At 51.1% G+C, this 18349-nt stretch overlaps 5 protein-coding genes across 5 annotated transcripts; 1 reads left to right on the forward strand and 4 right to left on the reverse strand.

Annotated features, from left to right (window-relative positions):
* Positions 1 to 157: 157 nt before the first annotated feature.
* On the reverse strand, positions 158 to 1058 carry ASPVEDRAFT_38089 (cytochrome b5-like heme/steroid binding domain-containing protein). Its single transcript, XM_040811625.1, has 3 exons — positions 920 to 1058; positions 721 to 847; positions 158 to 645 (listed from the first exon to the last, which is right to left on the reverse strand). The coding sequence occupies exons 1-3, from the start codon at positions 1036 to 1038 to the stop codon at positions 478 to 480; spliced, it is 414 nt and encodes a 137-aa protein (XP_040664358.1). The 5' UTR covers positions 1039 to 1058; the 3' UTR covers positions 158 to 477.
* Positions 1059 to 2181: 1123 nt separating this feature from the next.
* ASPVEDRAFT_38093 (uncharacterized protein) lies at positions 2182 to 4761 on the reverse strand. Its single transcript, XM_040811626.1, has one exon. The coding sequence runs from the start codon at positions 4377 to 4379 to the stop codon at positions 2388 to 2390; it is 1992 nt and encodes a 663-aa protein (XP_040664359.1). The 5' UTR covers positions 4380 to 4761; the 3' UTR covers positions 2182 to 2387.
* Positions 4762 to 4879: 118 nt separating this feature from the next.
* On the reverse strand, positions 4880 to 7561 carry vps27 (ESCRT-0 subunit protein VPS27). The gene is made up of 4 exons (XM_040811627.1): positions 7176 to 7561; positions 6838 to 7119; positions 6007 to 6775; positions 4880 to 5952 (listed from the first exon to the last, which is right to left on the reverse strand). The coding sequence occupies exons 1-4, from the start codon at positions 7374 to 7376 to the stop codon at positions 5078 to 5080; spliced, it is 2127 nt and encodes a 708-aa protein (XP_040664360.1). The 5' UTR covers positions 7377 to 7561; the 3' UTR covers positions 4880 to 5077.
* A 503-nt stretch (positions 7562 to 8064) lies between these two features.
* Positions 8065 to 11526, forward strand: ASPVEDRAFT_124903 (putative ubiquitin C-terminal hydrolase; the record flags this gene model as incomplete). The annotated part of the gene is made up of 4 exons (XM_040806228.1): positions 8065 to 8271; positions 8335 to 8539; positions 8582 to 8592; positions 8626 to 11526. 4 exons carry the CDS (start codon positions 8065 to 8067, stop codon positions 11524 to 11526), a joined length of 3324 nt encoding a protein of 1107 aa, XP_040664361.1.
* Positions 11527 to 12154: 628 nt separating this feature from the next.
* On the reverse strand, positions 12155 to 17146 carry ASPVEDRAFT_124875 (BTB domain and ankyrin repeat protein; the record flags this gene model as incomplete). The annotated part of the gene is made up of 3 exons (XM_040806224.1): positions 12155 to 13850; positions 13909 to 14026; positions 14080 to 17146. 3 exons carry the CDS (start codon positions 17144 to 17146, stop codon positions 12155 to 12157), a joined length of 4881 nt encoding a protein of 1626 aa, XP_040664362.1.
* Positions 17147 to 18349: the final 1203 nt, after the last annotated feature.

Raw genomic sequence — 18349 nt, forward strand, 5'->3', positions numbered from 1 at the left:
TCATACTGTTGGAAAGAAATATGTGGTAAACGTTAAGAGTCACATGTTAAAGAAAAGAACCCTCTCGGCTTTTTACTTTTTCATCTTTCTCTTCCCTTCAGTCTGAGCAGGTGTGTCTTTCTGAGTAAGGATAAAAGACAAATGGTCTAGGCAGAAAAAAAAAAAAAAAAAAAAAAAAAAGGTAAAAAAAGATCTCGCAACTCTCGGGTTGATGATGGGACAGATAAGAAGGTATCACCTAACACACACGCCTGATGCTGGAGCCAACTGTCAAACAATAATAATCGATCAAGAAAAATGGTAACATTAAATATAGATGAAGGGGAAAAAAAACAGGGCAACCGAAAAATAATAATAGTAAGAACTGGTCTCAAAAGGTCTTCGTAGCATTTCTTTGTTGCATGTTTTTTTAGTATCTTTTTTCTTTTACTTCTGGAATCTCCCATCGGTCCGACTCATCTCTTCTATCTCACCAGCTTACTGCGTCTCAGCAGCAGACGCCTGGACGTACTGGTAAGCGAAGAAGGCAGCGGCACCACCGATCAGGAGGATGGCATAAAGACCGACACCGAGGCCGGTGCTGCCGCCGCCGGAGGAGGAGTCGCCGGAGGACTGGGCTTCAGCCTTGGGGGCAGGGTCGCCGGGCTAAAAAAGCAAGGATAGTCAGACCACTACTTTCGTATGGGGTTTGATATTGTATGAGGCGAAGAGCGAGCGTACCATGCGCTTGAGTTTACCGACGAGGAGACCATCCAAGATTTCGCGAGCCTCGTCACTGTGTCCGACGTCCTCAAAGGCCTCCGTGGCGTCCTGGCCACCTACATCGAGGAGGACTTCTTCACCACCACTATGTTATATTATTAGTTCAATGTCCAAAGCCGACATCGCAGCGCTGATTGTGCAGCAAGGTGAGGCATACGGGTGCTCATCGACAAAAGAACTGCAGTCGTAGACCTTATCGTGAACGACCATGTACAGGTCCTTCTTGGTGTTGTGATCGGCGACCTCCTTGAAGGTGAGTTCCTTATCGGCGGACATTGTGACGGTAGTTTAGAGACCTGGAATTGGGAAGCGGCAATTAGTTACACTGGATTGCGAATATTGAGAAAAAGGAACATGTGGTCCGACTTCGTAGCGAACGGATTGCTTCAGCGCTGGGCGACTTTTCGGAGAGCGAACGGAGGCACTGAGCGCGGCGCGGGATCAGAGCTGGACTTACAGAAAAAGTCGACAACAATGGGAGAGATCGAAGATGGAAGAACTGCGGCAGGTGAAGCAAGGAGCAACAAGAGATACAGAGTCAGAAAAAGAGAGAGAGAGAGTGGAGAGAGAGAGAGAGGGAGGGAAGGGCGGCAGAGAAAGTCGGAGATCTGCTCGATTCTGGTCCCTGAGGGCCGAACGTGATTCGACCGCTTCTCCGCCTTTTCGAAGGTTCCTTCTCTTCCTCTGATGCCGCGAATTGCACCCGGCCCATCTGTCAGGGAGCCAGCTCGGTATGCTCTGGCCTACTATGCTACTGCTACTGCTCAACCTGCTGTTCTATACTGCTTCCTTCACCAGCTGCTCTTCGCTCCCCTGCCTCCGTGAGGAAACCGTTGAAGTGGCCTGATATCGCTGGGCGAATCGGAGTCCTCCTATTTTCGCCTTAGTCACACTAATCGACGCGGTCACACCCAGTCACAGTCACTGCCGGCCAAGTAGAGAGATTGTCACCAAGTCGTCCCAGGCACAGGAACACAGAGCAACACTATTATTCCATCCTCAATGTATCCATAAACCACACTGTAAACGCCTCTGTATCTCGGAGTACCCCTCAGGGTATTCTTCCTCCATTAGGCAACAAATACCGCATTTCTTTTCCTGAACTGGCGTGGCAGGCGGAATCTAACGAGGCCCGTCTCACCGGAATGCCCCCGCACTCCGTCGACAACTTGTCTGCCCCTCTAATCGTGCGCACGAATTATTAATCGTCGTGCCCAGAATCAGAGTCCAGGTTTCCACAGCTTGACATTAGAGTAAGAATTCCCGCGTCAATTCCGACGCCCATCGGGCGCTCCGCCACCTGAGCGACTTGACACTCGATTACCGCAGCTAACCTCGGGGGTCCGCCGCTGTCGGGTAGTGTCTTCGGGATTAACAGCCCGAACTTTTGCTACACTACAACATCTCACTATATTATTGAGTATACCTGGAGTATATAAATATACTTTTGGAAATTATGGCATAAATTACTATCTGGGATATCATACTGCAATTAGAAAACACAAAGACGAGACAAATTGTCGGCTCAAAAACATATGCTGATTGTTGAACCCGTTTCATGCTTCGACGCCGCCGTTTGCTGGTAAAAAAAAAGAGAGAAAAATGACCTAAAGTAAAATGTAAAATCAACCAGACGTCGCAACCTCGCGGCTCTCCCACATGCGACGGATCATCATATCAGATTCATTCGGTAGGTATGATTCCCCCGCATGCTCTTCCTCAGGCCCATGAGAACCATGTGCGGCTTCATCGGAGGTCGAAAGGAGGCGGTGGGACGGGTGCGAGGGATCCTCTGGGTCTTGGATGTCCGCCTGGGAAACCGAGCCATGAGAGCCGGCCTGCCTTCTTCCTAACAATTGTCTCGAATCGGGGCTCCCTGCGTTGCTGCCGCCGCTCTGACCTGCTTTGTTTGCACCCTTCTGTAACAGGACTAAAGCGGGCGCCGACTTGATGGGCTTACCAAGGCCGTTTCGGGTTTCTTGGCCATAAATATCAGGCTTCCCGTCCTTGAGAATCGCATTTAGACGAGAGAAGCTGTCGCCAGTGGGAGACTGGAATCTCCGCACAACTGTAAGTTCCAAAGCGGTCTTTTCGTATGTCTTACGGATATGCTTTGCTTCGTTCTGATGCACCGGTCCTCCGTTCCTGGATGATCCGTTGACAAGCGCCCGCCCGGCATCATATGGTCCTGGACCGGACCGGGCTGTGCCGCCGATGTATGTCGGATCGATACCTGAAGGCGATACACTCGTGGACGCACCATGGGAATCGGGAGGTGAAGTGTTCAATGCTGCAGTGCGCTGCAACCAGAGTTTTTGCTGAGTACGGGAATGAGGCTCTGTTCCGGGCTGGCGGGAGGATGGTGAACCGCGCTGTTTTTTCGGGCCTGCGCTCCGGGGAGACGGCGGGGTTTGCGGGTGGTAGTGTGGGAGAAATGAAGATGGAGTATTCGAATCCGAGTCGGTACGAGATGTTGCAATCCGGCTGTTAATGAATCTAGACACCCCCCCTTCTATAGAGGAAGATCCCCCAGGTGCTGGTGTTGTTGGTGTGCCCGAGTGTGCAATGTTGGCTGATAGCGGTCTTCGTACACCATCCGGGACGGAGGCTAAGCTCGTCAAGGATGCATTCCTTGATATAGTATCCACCGGTGCGGGTGTTGCTGTGGCAGATATCGAAGACATTGCGGGCGGTGCTTTAGCTGAATGTGATGGGCTGAGAAGACGTGAGGCGATATCGTGGTCGGTCGGCCGTGTAAGCTCCTCTGGATGGGCCTCCTCTGTACCGGAAGGTTGTTCCTTCGTCAGATGGGCATGCACCTTCTCGTCGTCGTCGTCGTCGTCGTTGTCGTCTTCGTCGTCCTCGCTGTCCTCGTCTGACGACTGTTCACCCTCGCGGAAACTCCTGCTTGTAGCTTCGGGAAGACTGGTCGCTCGAGGGAATTGGGGGTAAGGCCGCTTCACGAACGTAAGGGGATCGACGAGCACTGCCGGATTCTCGTCGTTGGTTACTTGCACAACAGAACTGCGCCTAGTGCTCTCGGGAGACTGGGTTGTATCTTCCCAGTCGCCCTCGTCTGTGGAATCGCCCAGTTCAAATCCGACCGTCTTCTTCTTCCCAGAGCTGGTATGTGGGCGGTCAGTTACTAGTGCTTTCTTAGGTAAAACACTCGAGTTGCTCCGTCGCAAGGCAGGGCTCGAATTGTTCTTCTTCATGGAGCCACTAGTACGGTTAGAGGCGTCGTCCACTGCTCCATCCCAGCGAATGTGTTGACGGGGCGGGCTTGCAACTGGCGTCACCGGAGCAGATTTTTTGCGCTGATGATGATGATGCAACCGTAACTCCTGGCTGGTATTGTGTCTTTGTAGTTTGCCTATATTCTTCCCGAAGGATGGATTCCGACCGTGACTGCGATGGCCGCCGCCAACAAGATGTGCCCGATGGGGACGATGGTGGCCGGGTGCTTTATGATGAGGGTAGTGAGATGTGTGCGAGTTCGAGAGTTCTCCTTGTGTTGAAGAAGACGAGGAGCGCGTGACGACGGCGTGGGAGGAGACAGCACGGCGGCCCAGCCCCGGGCGCTTAACGGGGGACGAGTTGTTCGAAGTCATCGGCATGGCGGCAGAAGCAAAAGACCCGAATCGAGCGACAAGCAGCTGCGGGCAGCAAATCAGTATCAATGATTGGAGGTTTGCTCCTGCAATTTTTGCTTTCACCACAGCAACAATAATCAGCAACACAGCCGTGCAAGACCGACCAGGGAAGAACAGAAAGAAAAGCAATTATTGATGCGCGATGGCGTCGAGCTTGTTGCTTGACGAGCGCGGGGCGAGGCAATTGGTGGATTATGACGAGGGCAGAACAGGGGTCGAAGAATGACGGAAATATAAGGCGAAGAGCTCTCGTCGAGAGATATATCCCTCTGGCAAAATCCGCTGCCACTGAGGCAAGGCGAAACGAGGAGAGGAGAAGGAGGTGGCACGGACGTAGCCAGTGAAGCAGAGTGAGAAGGTTACTCTGGAAGGAGAGGAACCGCTTACGCGTTACTCCAGCCGTTCCCATCCAACTTTTCCAACGCCGCATTAGGTTCACTACTAGGACGGTCTAGACTCCGTAATTGTCATCCAACTACAACGTTTGAGTTAATATTCGTGGTTCAGATGTGTTGCTATCGCCTACTATCGGGAATGAATGTACATCCAATTTCGCAACCAGGAAAAAGCCAATTCGTCTGGTATCATAATGTAACATGGAAACAACTAGACAGTACGAAAAGAAACCACCAATTTGGCATAAAAGACCACAAAACCAAAAGTTACAGCTCGATCAGACTCTCCTCGACGGCTGGTCGAGATGGTGCTGGTTGTTGATATTGTACGGGAGGAGGAGGAGCGCTGATAGGAGAGACGTCACCACCGTAAGGTGCTTGATAACTAACGTTTCCCTGGTGATATCCTTGGTAGCTCCCTCCTTGTGTAGGTTGTTGCTGCTGCGGTGGATTATAATACGATTGGGCTGGTGGCTCTGCTGGTTGAGGTTGTGTCGATTGCGGTGGTCGTGAATCTGCAGGCTGCATGTACCCTGAAGGCAGCCCATGTTCAACAGGCGGAGGTTGCTCCCCTGGGTGTGGTGTGAGCCCTGGCGGCTGGTAATATGAGTCGCGTCTTGTTACTGGAGACGGCTGGTAAGGAGACTCAACCTCCCCCTGCCTAGGTTGCTGGAACTGCTTCTCTTGCTCTTGGTACGCGGGGGAGGTGTAGAACTGAGTTGGTGCCCCTGGGGTAGAGTAAACTGCAGCGTTATATGCGTTGCTGGGGGGTTGTTGAGGTGGAGCGGCTGGTTGGTGAGTCTGGTTCCAGTGCGCGCTTGGGGATCTCTGTTGAGGTTGCGGGTTCATTGAAGGCGTCACCACAGCCGTGTCTCGTTCAAGCTGCGGTTGGGCGTAGGGTGTACGGGAGGGACCAGGTTGTTCGGCGGCCGAGTTTCCATAATAGAAATTCTCGGCGCCTGGTTTTACGTCGCCCGTGTTGGAAGGCATCGACGGGTATATGTTCGGATATTGAGCACTTCCGGGGATAGGGCCGTATCCGAGATTATGTTGAGAATATGCACTGGACAATCTTTCTTCCAGCATGCGGTCATAATACCGGACCACTGTCGATAATTTGGCATGAAGATCCAGCAGTGTATCTAAAAACCAGTTAGATATGCAATGCTCCACCGACACCCAAGGGCAGTACTTACCGTGCTTGCTCATAGTTTCACCATAGCTGCGCGCTAGCTTTGGTCGAAGCGCGCCAATGCTCTCGTACAGCTCCTGAATTTGAGGTTCGCGAAGAATTGTTCCAGGTGGCTGATGTTGTAATCGGTCGACGAGAGTGGAGAAGAGGTGAATATTCTCTACCTCGACAGGGCTGAGTTCATATGGGTTCTTTTGTAAAGATGTAGCGGTAGGAGTGGCACGAGTGGTCGATTCGTCAGCATTGGTATTCTTCAAGGCTGCGGCATGCTTTTGTTTGTGCTCTTCCATATCACGGAGCGACGCCTCTATAGCGGCCTTTAGATCCGCATCCTCCTCTTCGTCATTACTAGGCCCGGTTCCTGCATTTGTAGGCGCTTGAGTCGGCTTGGGCTGCGGGACATAGCCGCTTGAAGACTTATTCTGGGCTTCTTCTAAGCTCATCTGCAACGCTCGACGCAAATCGTCGTCGAATCCCGATTCTGCCCTAGCGGTACGGGGTTCCATCACGCTAGATTTTGTGATCGAAGTATTCTTGAAAGCCGATCGATCCGCCAAGGCGCCTTGGGCGAATGGTTTGGAGGTTAGCTTTGCGTAGCAACCGTCGTCAACGCGAACGGGTTGTAGGATCCCAAGATGAGGTAACGGAAGGGTTTTGCTGGAACACTGTGCATCAAAGACGTTTCCGCAATTCCTGCAGTGATGCTTGCGGTTCATGAAACTGAATGATGTACGGCAGCGCATACAAACGTCGGAATCAATCCATTCTGGAGGCTGCAAGTAATACAAAGTTAGGGTTGATCTTAGAGGTGTTTGATCAAATGGTTTCTGCCTACCGCACTGCTTTCAAGCATGCTCCCACTAATTCCAGTCTTTGGAGGAAAATGAAAGCCTTCGAGTTGCAACTTCCGGTATGTTTCCCCCAAATAATTCAAATCCATGCGCCCTTGAGCGGCCATGGCCCAATCTTGTATCAATTCTAACATTGTTTCCTTCACATTCGAGTTCAACGGGACGCCTTCGGTCTTGAGGAGCGAGACCAGATTATCCATGAACTCTCTTGATGCGATCTCCGCCAGGAAATGCGTTCCGCCATTTTTTACACACGTATCCGTAAGCTAGAAGAAGATTTTATTAGTCTTCATAGAGTGTCGTGAAACAAGGAGAAGCCAACCTTTAAAGTCGCTATTTGAATGTTCGGGTTCTTGTTCTCCAGCCGTCGCTTTAATGATCGCATGGCCTCCTTTGGCTGGACACCCTTTGATCGGATGAGATCGGATATCTCGAGATTTAGAGCAATATCTTCAAGAGAAGATGCGGTGGCGCGCTCAACCTGCTCATCGAGCGGTGAGGCAGAAGAGAACCAACCCGCCATGATGGATGCGGGGATGGATAGAAAGCACGGGAGGGGGGAATCAGCGACTCAGATCGGCTGAGGAAGAAGTAGAGACGATAGACTGGAGGCAGTGACAATGATAGCAGGAAAATAATCGGTGATTTCTGAAACAGTGTGAGACAGGGACGGTAAACAGGCGTGAGAGCTCCAAGGTTGACTTCGAGCTCCCAGGCTGTATCGCTTGCGATGCGCCCCATTGGTCTGGATGCCTAACATCTGCTGACTCAGCCCCAAGCATGTGCTGTGTGGCGTCATAGGAAAAGGCGGTACATAATTGCACCGCCTGTTTCTGCCGGTAACTGCCGGTAATTGAAGGGGCGGTGAATAATGACACCAAGTGTCCGGTATACATTACATAAATCCGTACATAATTTACCCCAGAATCATCCCGCAAATCTGCCAGACAAGTGACAGCATGTGTTGATTGACCGGGTGTCCTGGCGTTGTCACCGTTCGTCCTGCTCTTCGTCTCTCTTTTCAAACCTTACACACGCTCTCTTTTTGTCGGATTGCTCCTCCCCATCTGTTTACCCACTCTTTGTCGGATTCCTTTTTGCGGCTGCCTGCTTTGTCGCCGCCACCATCCCGAATCCCACCACTCGGCGTCTCTTGCGCATTGTCCTATACCCCCCGGCTTCGATGAATCCTCATTTATAACCATTGTAAAATGGCCCCAGATGCTGCGGCACTACCCTCGCCGCCAACGTTCGCGCCGGGGGATTCGCTCAACCGTCATAACATAGATGGTATTGTTCCCGGCGGCAGACAGACGGATGGAACGGCGAGGCATCAGAATGGCTTATCGCTGCGCTTTCCTAACATAAAAGACCTTCAAGATGAAGCAGCGGCCTTGGAAGTGAACGAAACCACATCGGTATGTGCCTTGTGACTTGTCACTTGAACTGATGTACAGTCTTGACTAACTTTGTCCACATAGCTTACCGATTTGTTGACCACGGCTCAAGACGCCATCGTGAAATTTCGAGGGTTCGCAGACAGTAACCAGCTCGACAAAGCATATGTGCAATATGTTCGCGCTTCAGAAATAACCATCAACCTTATTCCACGTCACCCGGAGTATCGGAACGCCGCAAACCAGGTCCCCGGTTGGCATAGGCAGTTTTCGGACCTGATGATGGCAAGTATTACCGATTTCTAACAGGAACCTACGCTTTGCTCTAGAGTACTTGCTTGCGTCGAATAGACTCCGCTAACTATGTGTCGGCAGGCCGTACGAACCAAGCAGGGAACGGTGGACACGATCAAGCAACAAATAGTGGACAACAACCTCATGAGTATGGCCCAACCGATAGGCCAATTCTCACCAAGCGCTCGGCGACCCGTTTCACAAATGGGCTCAGCGACCACGTATTTGCCTACAAGCCAACGAGACCGACAAAATGAGGCAGGAGACTCATCTACACGGATGCCTAGCCCGTCACAATTTCAATCGTCCGCCTCGCAAGAGCAGCTGAACAGGTATTCGGCACCTCCAGATGTACTTGCCCAGCGGCTAGCTCGGCTAAAGGCAACGTCACCTACAAATAATGGTGGAAGCCCAGCGCCAAAAAGCTGGGGAGACAATGAAAATGGGCATGTCGAAAACCAGTCTCCTCGGCCGTCCTCTCATGTCTCCCATGGTTCAGCAAATGGATCAAAACTAAATTCTCCTTCTAGGCGGCCTCTGGGTCCCCGCACCATGGGGGCAACCCAGAATGCACCTTCTTTACCACCAAAAATCCCCCTCAACACATCACTTCCGCGGGCACCGGATCCTGCTTATAGCCCAATATTTACCGTACCTTCACAGCCTCCGTCCAACCCACCGAGAACCTCGACAGAGAGCTTTCGTCAAATGCACCCTCAATATTCTCATATTGCCAGTTCGCGTCCTGGTAGCCAGAGCCCAAATGGTCTTGATGACAACGCTTATAGGTCTCGAACTCCAAATGGCGTTCACCTGACCAAAGCATTCGCTAGTAGCACGGCCGATCTACCACATAGATCTACCATCACTGCTCAGGAGCTGCTGGACAACCTGCGGCGATATAACATATTACTGATCGACGTGCGTCCTCGAGAGGAATTTGATAGCGGCCATGTTTATGCAAAGTCAATTCTATGTATAGAGCCCGTGGCACTAAAGGAAAATGTGTCGGCAGAAGAACTTGAGGAACGTTTGGTCGTGTCTCCTGAGCATGAACAGTCATTGTTTGAGAGGCGCAACGAGTTTGATCTGGTTGTCTATTATGACCAGAGTACTAGCTCGAATAGCTATCTTGCCGGCCCGCCCGTTGGAACTACATCACCTCATCTCAGAGCATTATACGATACACTTTACGAATTCAATGCCTACAAACCCTTGAAGGATGGCCGCCCACCCGCTCTTCTTCTCGGCGGCCTTGATGCTTGGATCGACATCCTAGGACAGCAGTCTCTTGCCACATCATCTACAGCGGCTGTATTAGCGTCTATACAGACGAAGCGGCCTGTAGTAAGGCCTGGCCGGCCTCTCGGGAGAGTCCCAACGATGGCTAGCGCAAATTCTAGCCTTGAGATAAGAAAGCGAAGGCTTCGCAAGCTTGAACAGCTGAATCCGGAGGAGCTCACGGAATGGCTAGAGAAGTCAAGGACAGAGGAAATCGACGCAAGTGCTTATCTCGGAGAGGATGCGCTGACAGAAGAACCTGAGGAAGATCAACAGGGTGAACCCCCGGTCTCGCCCTTTGTTCGCTCATACGAGGATTTCTTACGTCGTTTCCCGGAACCGCACGCTATTCAGCAATCAATGGTACAGACCCAACAAGGACCGCCGGCGACCCCTGACTATGCGACCCCTGACTATGCGACCCCTGTGCCTGTCGTTCCATCAAGGCCCCGACCTGCAGTTCCGCGTCCCAGTTACAGCGGCGTGTCAGATGGCCGACATATACAACCACCGTTGCTGAGACAAAACTCAGCAACCAAGACCGCCCTTTACACGTCGAATTCATTACTTAATCGCCTCAAACTTCCTCGTACTGGACTAGCAAACTTCGGGGTTACCTGCTACATGAACTCAACAATACAGTGTCTAAATGCAACGATACTGATGAGCAAATTTTTCATTGACGACCGATTTAGGTTCTATGTTCAAAAGAATTGGAAGGGTTCTCAAGGCGTGATGCCTGGTCTATTTGCCAACCTCATAAGATCTCTCTGGAAAAACGATGTGCAGGTAATCATGCCGACGTCGTTCCGAAATTTCTGCGGACGTCTGAACCAGGAGTGGTGCATAGATAGGCAGCAAGATGCAAAGGAATTCTTTGATTTTGTCGTGGATTGCCTTCACGAAGACCTTAACGTAAACTGGCAGCGAACACCACTGAGGCCGTTGACATTCGAAGAGGAAATGCAGCGGGAAAGGATGCCCGTTGCTAAGGTTTCCAGGATAGAGTGGGATCGGTACTGCCATCGAGAAGAGTCGTTCATCTCGTCACTCTTTGCTGGGCAGCATGCTAGCCGGCTTCGGTGCACGACGTGCAAGCGGACTTCGACCACGTATGAAGCTTTCTACAGCATCAGTGTTGAAATCCCACCATCCGGAAAGGGCGACATTTATCAATGCCTTCGCAGCTACTGCCAGGAAGAGATGCTAAGCGGCGATGAAGTTTGGAGGTGTCCCTACTGCAAATGCGAGCGAGTCGCAACCAAGCAGATCATTATCACTCGTGCGCCCCAGATTCTGGTGGTTCACTTCAAGCGGTTCTCTGCCTCTAAAACGCAGAGTGCTCGTAAGATCCACACTCCTATCGATTTTCCCCTGCATGGCCTCCGCATGGACGATTTTGTCTTTTCGCAGCCTAAGCAGCCTGTCGCTGGCGATGTTCCCGGCAAGGGGTTGCAAAATCCAACTTCCGCCACGGAGCCACCGTTCACTTACGATGCATATGGAGTCCTACGCCATTTAGGATCATCCATGGGTAGCGGACATTATATATCACTAGTACGTGATGCATCTCGGCAATGCTGGCGCAAGTTCGACGACGGCCGAGCGACCGATTTTAACCCCCGCGATATGTCATCCAAAGACCGATTGCAGAACGAGCAGGCCTACATTGTATTTTACGAACGCGTTCCAGCGAAGTAACTCCCCTCTTCTCTCTATCTTCCTCGAACCTTTACCTGACCTACCCGTCTATATCTGTACCTGCGCTGTCTTCTGTGAAGAAATGATGCGCTTACTTGATGCTGTAATGATTTGACGTTGACGCTTTCCCTGATTCTCTTTTCTTTCCAGCTGGAGTTCTACCTAGCTTGGCGAATATCCTTTCTTAAACTTTCGCATCTGCTTCTTCTGAATAGCATACATGTTGGCCATGATACGGAATCATCTCGCACTCAGATTCGTCCATGCGATGCGGGCGTTCTATAGATTTCTTGATCTTTATCGGCTTTGCGTTTGGTATTGTATTCATAGTAGTTGGTTTACGGGCCTTATGCAGAGATTATAGAGCGGATATTTTTATTCATATATAAAGGTTCTATGTTGGAAGTAAATAGTATAGAAATACAAGCCGCATGTGCACCGGTTGCTTAAATAAAGAACCCCTGTAAGACAGCCAAGGTTGAATGATGATTAGGCTGCCTCTATCTAATTTTGGAGAGATATGAAGAGTAGTCGAAATAAAAGATCGCATAATAATGGTTATTGTGAGGTGGTAGTGGTGGATGGATAGATTTAAGGTGGAGAATGTATAGATCGGGATCGGAAAAGTTCAGGCTCTTTCGCCCTGACTTTGCTTTCCGCGGTGGTCGCCCCGACCTCGACGCGAGGAACTTCCACGTGCTGCTGAATCCGTAGGAGGCTTCTTTGCGGCCTGGGTTTGTTGATGCCGGTGGTGTGTGCTACTGTTTCGAGCGGCATTCTTCGGAGTAGAAGCAGGCTCGGAATCGTTCCGCGCAGGCTGCTGAGGTGACGCCACGCTGCCAGAAACACCCTGGGGTCCCTTCCCGCGCTGCTTGCGTTGGCCAGAGCCTTTGTTGCCCCGGCCGCTTCGTCCTCCGCGGTGGCCTCTTTCGTCTTGGTTGGGTTCCGCATCTGGTTCCGGAATACCCTGTACCCGTCTGCTCTCTTTGTCCCACCATTCTTGGAAGGCCTGTTCAGCTTGGATATCTTGGAGGTTGTGTTTGGCTGTTGCGGCTTCGCGGATTTCATCTTTCTCCGTTTGCTGCTGCATTAGGATTGTGGCCAGGGACATGGAGCTTGCAGAGTCGGAATGAAAGCTTGTCTGGTAGGGCTCCGGCCTAGGGATGTGACGAATAGATTGGATGGACGGCGGAGGGCCGGTTGTGTCGTTAGGGGACGTCGAGGGTGCTGCTGTGTCTGACGGCCGTGGAGGTTTGGTAGTGCCCGAGACGCTGCGGCCCTTAGGTGGCACTGGATTCATTGAATTTTGGGGTTTAGGTGAAGGTGCGCCCGACACAGTTTGACGGAGAGTCATTCCTGGCTTCTGTGTGGACTTCGATGATGGCATGGGAGATGGAACATCTTGTCCGTTTGGTGAGGTATCGACAGGGGCTTGGCTTGGGGTTGGAAGCTTCCATGGGCTCTGTGCCGCTTCCTTCGCCTTTTGCTGAGCGGTGGCCATCTCCTGCATCTGCTGTTGTTGCATCTTCTTTCGTTCCTTTTGCGATAACTTTGGAACAGAGCTGGTGTTTTCTTTCCTCGCAGACATTCCTAAACTGATATTCGAAACTCGGCTTTCTGACGCTTCGCTCATTATATCCTTTAGGGCTTTCTTAGAACCTGAGATCGGCGTTGAGTTCCAAGGCACCTGGGATGAGTGTGGCAGGGATATGGATCCGTTCTGCTTTCCTTGGGGGGTTGTTGGCTGGAACCTAGATGGCGATTTGGCGATACTCGCATCCTGTGGAGAGGCCATTCGGTCATCCAAGCAGCTTCGGCCTCCAAAAGACGTTGTATCTTGTAGACTGGAACCAAGTCCTGGGTTATCATTCCATGGTCGAGTATCGTTCTCATCAGCGGGCCTGGAGTGCCGGTCCACTGATTTTCCTTTGCCTGAATCAAGAGCGGACAGCAGAGGCTCATCATCCATTTGGAACATGAGGTCACCAGTTGACTGCTTAGATTTGAGCAGCGGGCTGCCATGAGCCGCAGCATCACGATTTTTGTCCCTGGGTTTGAAGGGCGATGGAGAGGCTGCAGTTTTTTCGTTTGATGATCGGTGCTTTCCCTCTTGAGAGTCAATCTTGTTGATGTGGGTCTTGAGGCGCATAGAGTCGATTAGCCGACGCTTATCGGCTTCTATCGACGAGACAACCTCAGGATATTTCTCGTAGAGGTACTCAGCTGTGTTACGGACTCTAGATATTGGCAACGCCGTCAACTGATTATCCTGACAAACATAATCTAGAGCACGGAGTAAATATCCGTCAAGGTCTCCCAAGAGCCTACAAACCCGTTAGCTTCAAGAGAAAACTCGCCTACTCGTAAATCCAGAATACTCACTTGTTTGAAATCAAGTCCTCCAAGTTGAGGCAAATATACTCCAACGCAGCATCTTTGAACTCTGTCACGAAGCACGGAGCAACCGAATTAAGAAGGTGACACACATTCCGCGAGGTCACTGCAACATGTTAGCACTATATCCATATTGAATAATTGCGTCATGTAACTTACCGAATTCTCCCAGAGTCTTTTGGCAGATCTGTGCCAGTCTATCAATCATCAGCTCGTTGGCCACAAACCCAACGTCGATGATAAGATCAACAAAGTCTTGAGTATCGTTCGTCCGGACCTCATCGAAGAGCCGATCATCCGCATCCGCATACAGGTGCCGGAGAACAAACTCGAAAATCGAAGGTTCGATATGTTTGAGGTCAACGTGGACTTTGTCACTGGGGATTTTACGTCGAGAGGATAGCCACTTGCCACCCGAACGACCATTGAAAAGAGCATTGAAGAAAGGGCATCTTTGACAGATAAGTTGGCTGTGAGCAGCTATTTGGCCGCCACTTAGCTCAATCACAACATCGCCGCTTTCGAAGAAGGCCGGGTCATTGAGAGCCGCGGCAAAATCGCCCTTCATACTCCTCACTGGCTTTATCATGAGAACTGCAGCTCGCTCCAAGGCTGGAATATCCAAGTGCGTGGCCATACGTATCACCTCTGTTCGGATCTGGCGGAAGCGGGAGGCGTTTTGCGAGGATCGCGCGTCTTGCCACACATCAAGGGCATTATCCGTGTATAAGAAGAAAGCAAGGTTCAAAATAGTCAGAACATCGACGCCTTGAAAGAGTATTCGGGACTGTCCATCATTGTCTTTCGTGATAGTTAGGAGTTCAGGTACGGAGGCTTTGTGTTTATATCGGTATTCCTGAAGTGCCTTCCTGAGAACTGAACTGCGGCCCGCTAGAATAAATTCATGGACAGGCACTCGTATATCCGAAACGGTTGTCATGACCCAGAATGTTCCCGTAGGTGGTTCAGCCGTTGTTTGTCGAAAAAACAAATCAGGGTTAGGTGAGTCAATAAGGGTCTTTTTAATCCCTAGGACTGATTCTATATTGTAGGGTGTCTCGCTATCGACCAGACGAACAAGCTCCCCTGGCTCTGTAGTTTCGCGGATGGAATTGAAAGGCGATAGTGGCCAGATGTCTCTCCAAAGGCTCGTTATATCAACGTTGATTTGTTCCTTGGTTACGTCGCATTCGCGTTGAGCAACCGCAAATGCCCCAAAAGCATTGCTGCAAACACCAACAACCCGGGAGAGGCCAGGCACACGAGAAAATTTGTACTCTCTCAACGATCCATCGTTCGTTTTCCTTCGTCGCTCCTTCCTCCATGCGGAGCCCGAAGCTGTACAGATAATTATCGAACCGTCCTGACCAACATCGACGTCTTCGGCTGCCATATGCTCCTTCTTCACGGTCCAAACACGCATGGGCGTGGATAGAGAATTACGAATTTTGGAGGGGTTGGTCGTGGAGGTCAGGCTCGGCAAATTCTCTAATTTGTTGACCTGCGCGGTGAAAACGTCGCCCGAGCTTGACAAGGCACAGATAGTATTGCCGCCAGACCGAATCTTAACGATGCGATTGGTGGATGTATCGTAGCGGGTGGTCATGAAGCTGTCTCTTATGAATCTGGAGTTGACCTCCAACGGGAACGAGAGCTTGGAATAGCCATAATGGGAGAACACCCAGACCTCATGGTTTAGAAGCAAAATCGCGGTAGCCTGATCAGTAGCAGACACACTGTGTATCGGGGTGTTGAATAGAGAGGCACCCACACGCCGTGGTGTCGTTTGTACCTCAAGCGACCGAGCGTCTGAATCAACAAGGCCCAATTGACCTTCGTTCTTGCCGAAAGTATAGAGGCCAGAACTGCTGAAGACAACCGAATGGATGGCCGATGCTGCTGCCCCAAGGATTGTCTCTTTTTTGAAGGGGTTGAAGATTTGTCGCGGAGATGGTTGAATTGGTACGTCGTCTCTGTTGTTTGTCCTTGGAAGACCATACCCTAATTGACCAAACTTATTGCTTCCCCAGCTGAAAATGTCTCCATTATCAGTGATAGCGAGGGTATGATCCTGACCGAGTGCAACAGACTTGACCTTCTTGTTGGCAAGTCCGCCGCCCTCGATGCAGACAAAGCTAAACCTTGTGCTCTCGTCCCCGGTGCCCAGGCGACCACCCGGACCGAATCCACACATAAAGAGGTTGGATTCGGGGTCATCTGTGAGGATCGCGGTGTGAAGCTTGGACATTTCCAGGGCCTGGTATTTAAGTGGTTTGGCTTGGATGAATGCTGGTAGGTCTGTACTGAGACTCGATTCATGCGGTGACACAACATTTGGGTGTTCTTGCAACTCTTGATACTCTCGAAAGAACCGCTTCAAAAGGTGTGCTGGACGCGTGGGGGTAACTCTTTCAGGGTACTGTCGGTCGTCCTGATCTCCAACACCAAGGTTCAGATTCTTGTTACTCCCAAAAGTGTATACTTCGTCGCCAGACAGGCTTTCCATTGGGCTTTCAAGATACTCAACGATATCTTCATCGTCGGAAGAACCGGCGGCAGAATCATCGTCCTGCCAAGGGATTGGTGGTGGATTCAGAGGAGTGGCAGATGTCACGCTTTTAGAATTGCGAGAGTTGATTGTTGCCGCATACACGTCAAAGGGACTGTAACCTTCTCGATCTTTGATCTTGATAAGACTACCGCTAAGGTGGCCTAAAGAGTTCGGTTTGCTCAAATCTTTTGCATCCCGAGCATCTCGTTCCATCAAAGCCTGCGCAATTGTAGCATTACCCGCGTATAGAGCTCGGTGGAGGGCTGTCCACCCACTCTCCAAATCCTGCGCATAGATATCAAGATAGGGTACTTCTAACAGCGCAGCGGCAAAATCGGCGGCCGTGGATTTTGGTGAGGAGGCGACGTGATGTAAGAGGGTTCTTCCATGCTGGTCACGAGCGTTCAATTCCTCGCGGGATATTGCTTTGGCTGACCGAGGGCCACCAGTTCGATCTGGCACAGAGTTCGCAGGAGATGTGCCAGTTAAGCCTTTGCCCTTTGGCGAAACACCTAACGAGGACGAAATCACCGGGCCGGACGTGCCAGAGTTGAAATGTGAAGCCGCTCCAGATGGAGCTCGCTGGCCGCCAGAGGTATAGCTGGTACTGGCCAGATACCGCTGAAAGCTCTCAACGTCATCGCGTAAGAAAAATTCCCAAAGCTTGCTACTCATGTGCCCAGTAATGATATCGTGTCAGAAACTCTTCTCAGCCCGGAACCGGAGCGTCGGCTTCACCGCGGAGGTGGACGCACAGGTGAGAATTCCGAGGGCGATAAGAGTGTTCTGACGGAGGGGAAGGGGGTCGTCGATAGAGGTCGACGCGTATCGGATATCGCGTTTTAAGATCAGGATAACAATGCACCGATGCGAGATTTCACGGGAGGACGACGCGGTTTATGGCAGAAGGAGAAAACGTTCGTTGTGGGAAACGCGAATGTGTGGTGGCGATGACTCGACGGATGACGGGCTGAATGAACAGTTATCTCCGAGGCGTGAATGGTCGGCGGAGGGCAAAGGCAACGCGGGGGATGTCGAGGCTCGAGATGTGCGACCGAATGGAGAGTACGATATCGCGGCCGAGGGGAAGGGGCGCAATTAATCGATTATGAAGCAGCAAAGAGCTTCGACGTGAATGATGGAACCAAAGCCCCGCGGCCAATCGGGACCTGCAGGCCCCTCCATGAGCCCCGACGAGAGGCCCAGGACGACCGTTTCTCCCCCTCCTGCTCCTCATTCTTTGCACATCCATGGCCTTACTGTGATGCAATTGCAGCCTGGACCCCATGCCCGTGCTCGACTAATTATTTTCAATCTCGTCCTGGCCCTGGATTCCCGTGATATTCCGGGTGCGCCGACGTCCAGCAAACTCCTGGATACCTGTTGAAAGGTCACTGTTTCTAGCCCTTTCTCTTGCCTAGTAACCTGTAGGTGGACTCGAGCTGGATTATCTATTTATTTTTTATATTATTATATTATTATATTATTATTATTTTTTTTTTCTTTCTGATTACTGGTAGTTATATTATCTATCGATCTTAGACTGCCACTTCAAAGTCCCAACCGGCAAGTCCTGCGGCATGTGAGAGGAAGCCTCCTCCTTAGGTAGCGGGAGTGGCTGTCTACAGGCTATTACAGGTTGCAACGGAGAATCACCCATGTGGGTGAAGTAGTTATGTCCTCACTTGCAGAAGCATGTAAGAGGGCATGTTTTGGGCCAGGCCTACCACATGCGCTTCTTCCACCGGGTGTACCTCATCGAGAATAAGGGCAACCCTACTTGGCAGGATTGGGTAGCACCAGCACATGGCGTTCAATGAGGATCTCATATTTACTTTGGACACGGCCCCTGAGGCAGACTGTGCTTTCGATAATGCG

This window comes from Aspergillus versicolor (genome assembly GCF_001890125.1).
Source record: "Aspergillus versicolor CBS 583.65 unplaced genomic scaffold ASPVEscaffold_2, whole genome shotgun sequence".
NCBI classification, from domain to species: Eukaryota; Fungi; Ascomycota; class Eurotiomycetes; order Eurotiales; family Aspergillaceae; genus Aspergillus; species Aspergillus versicolor.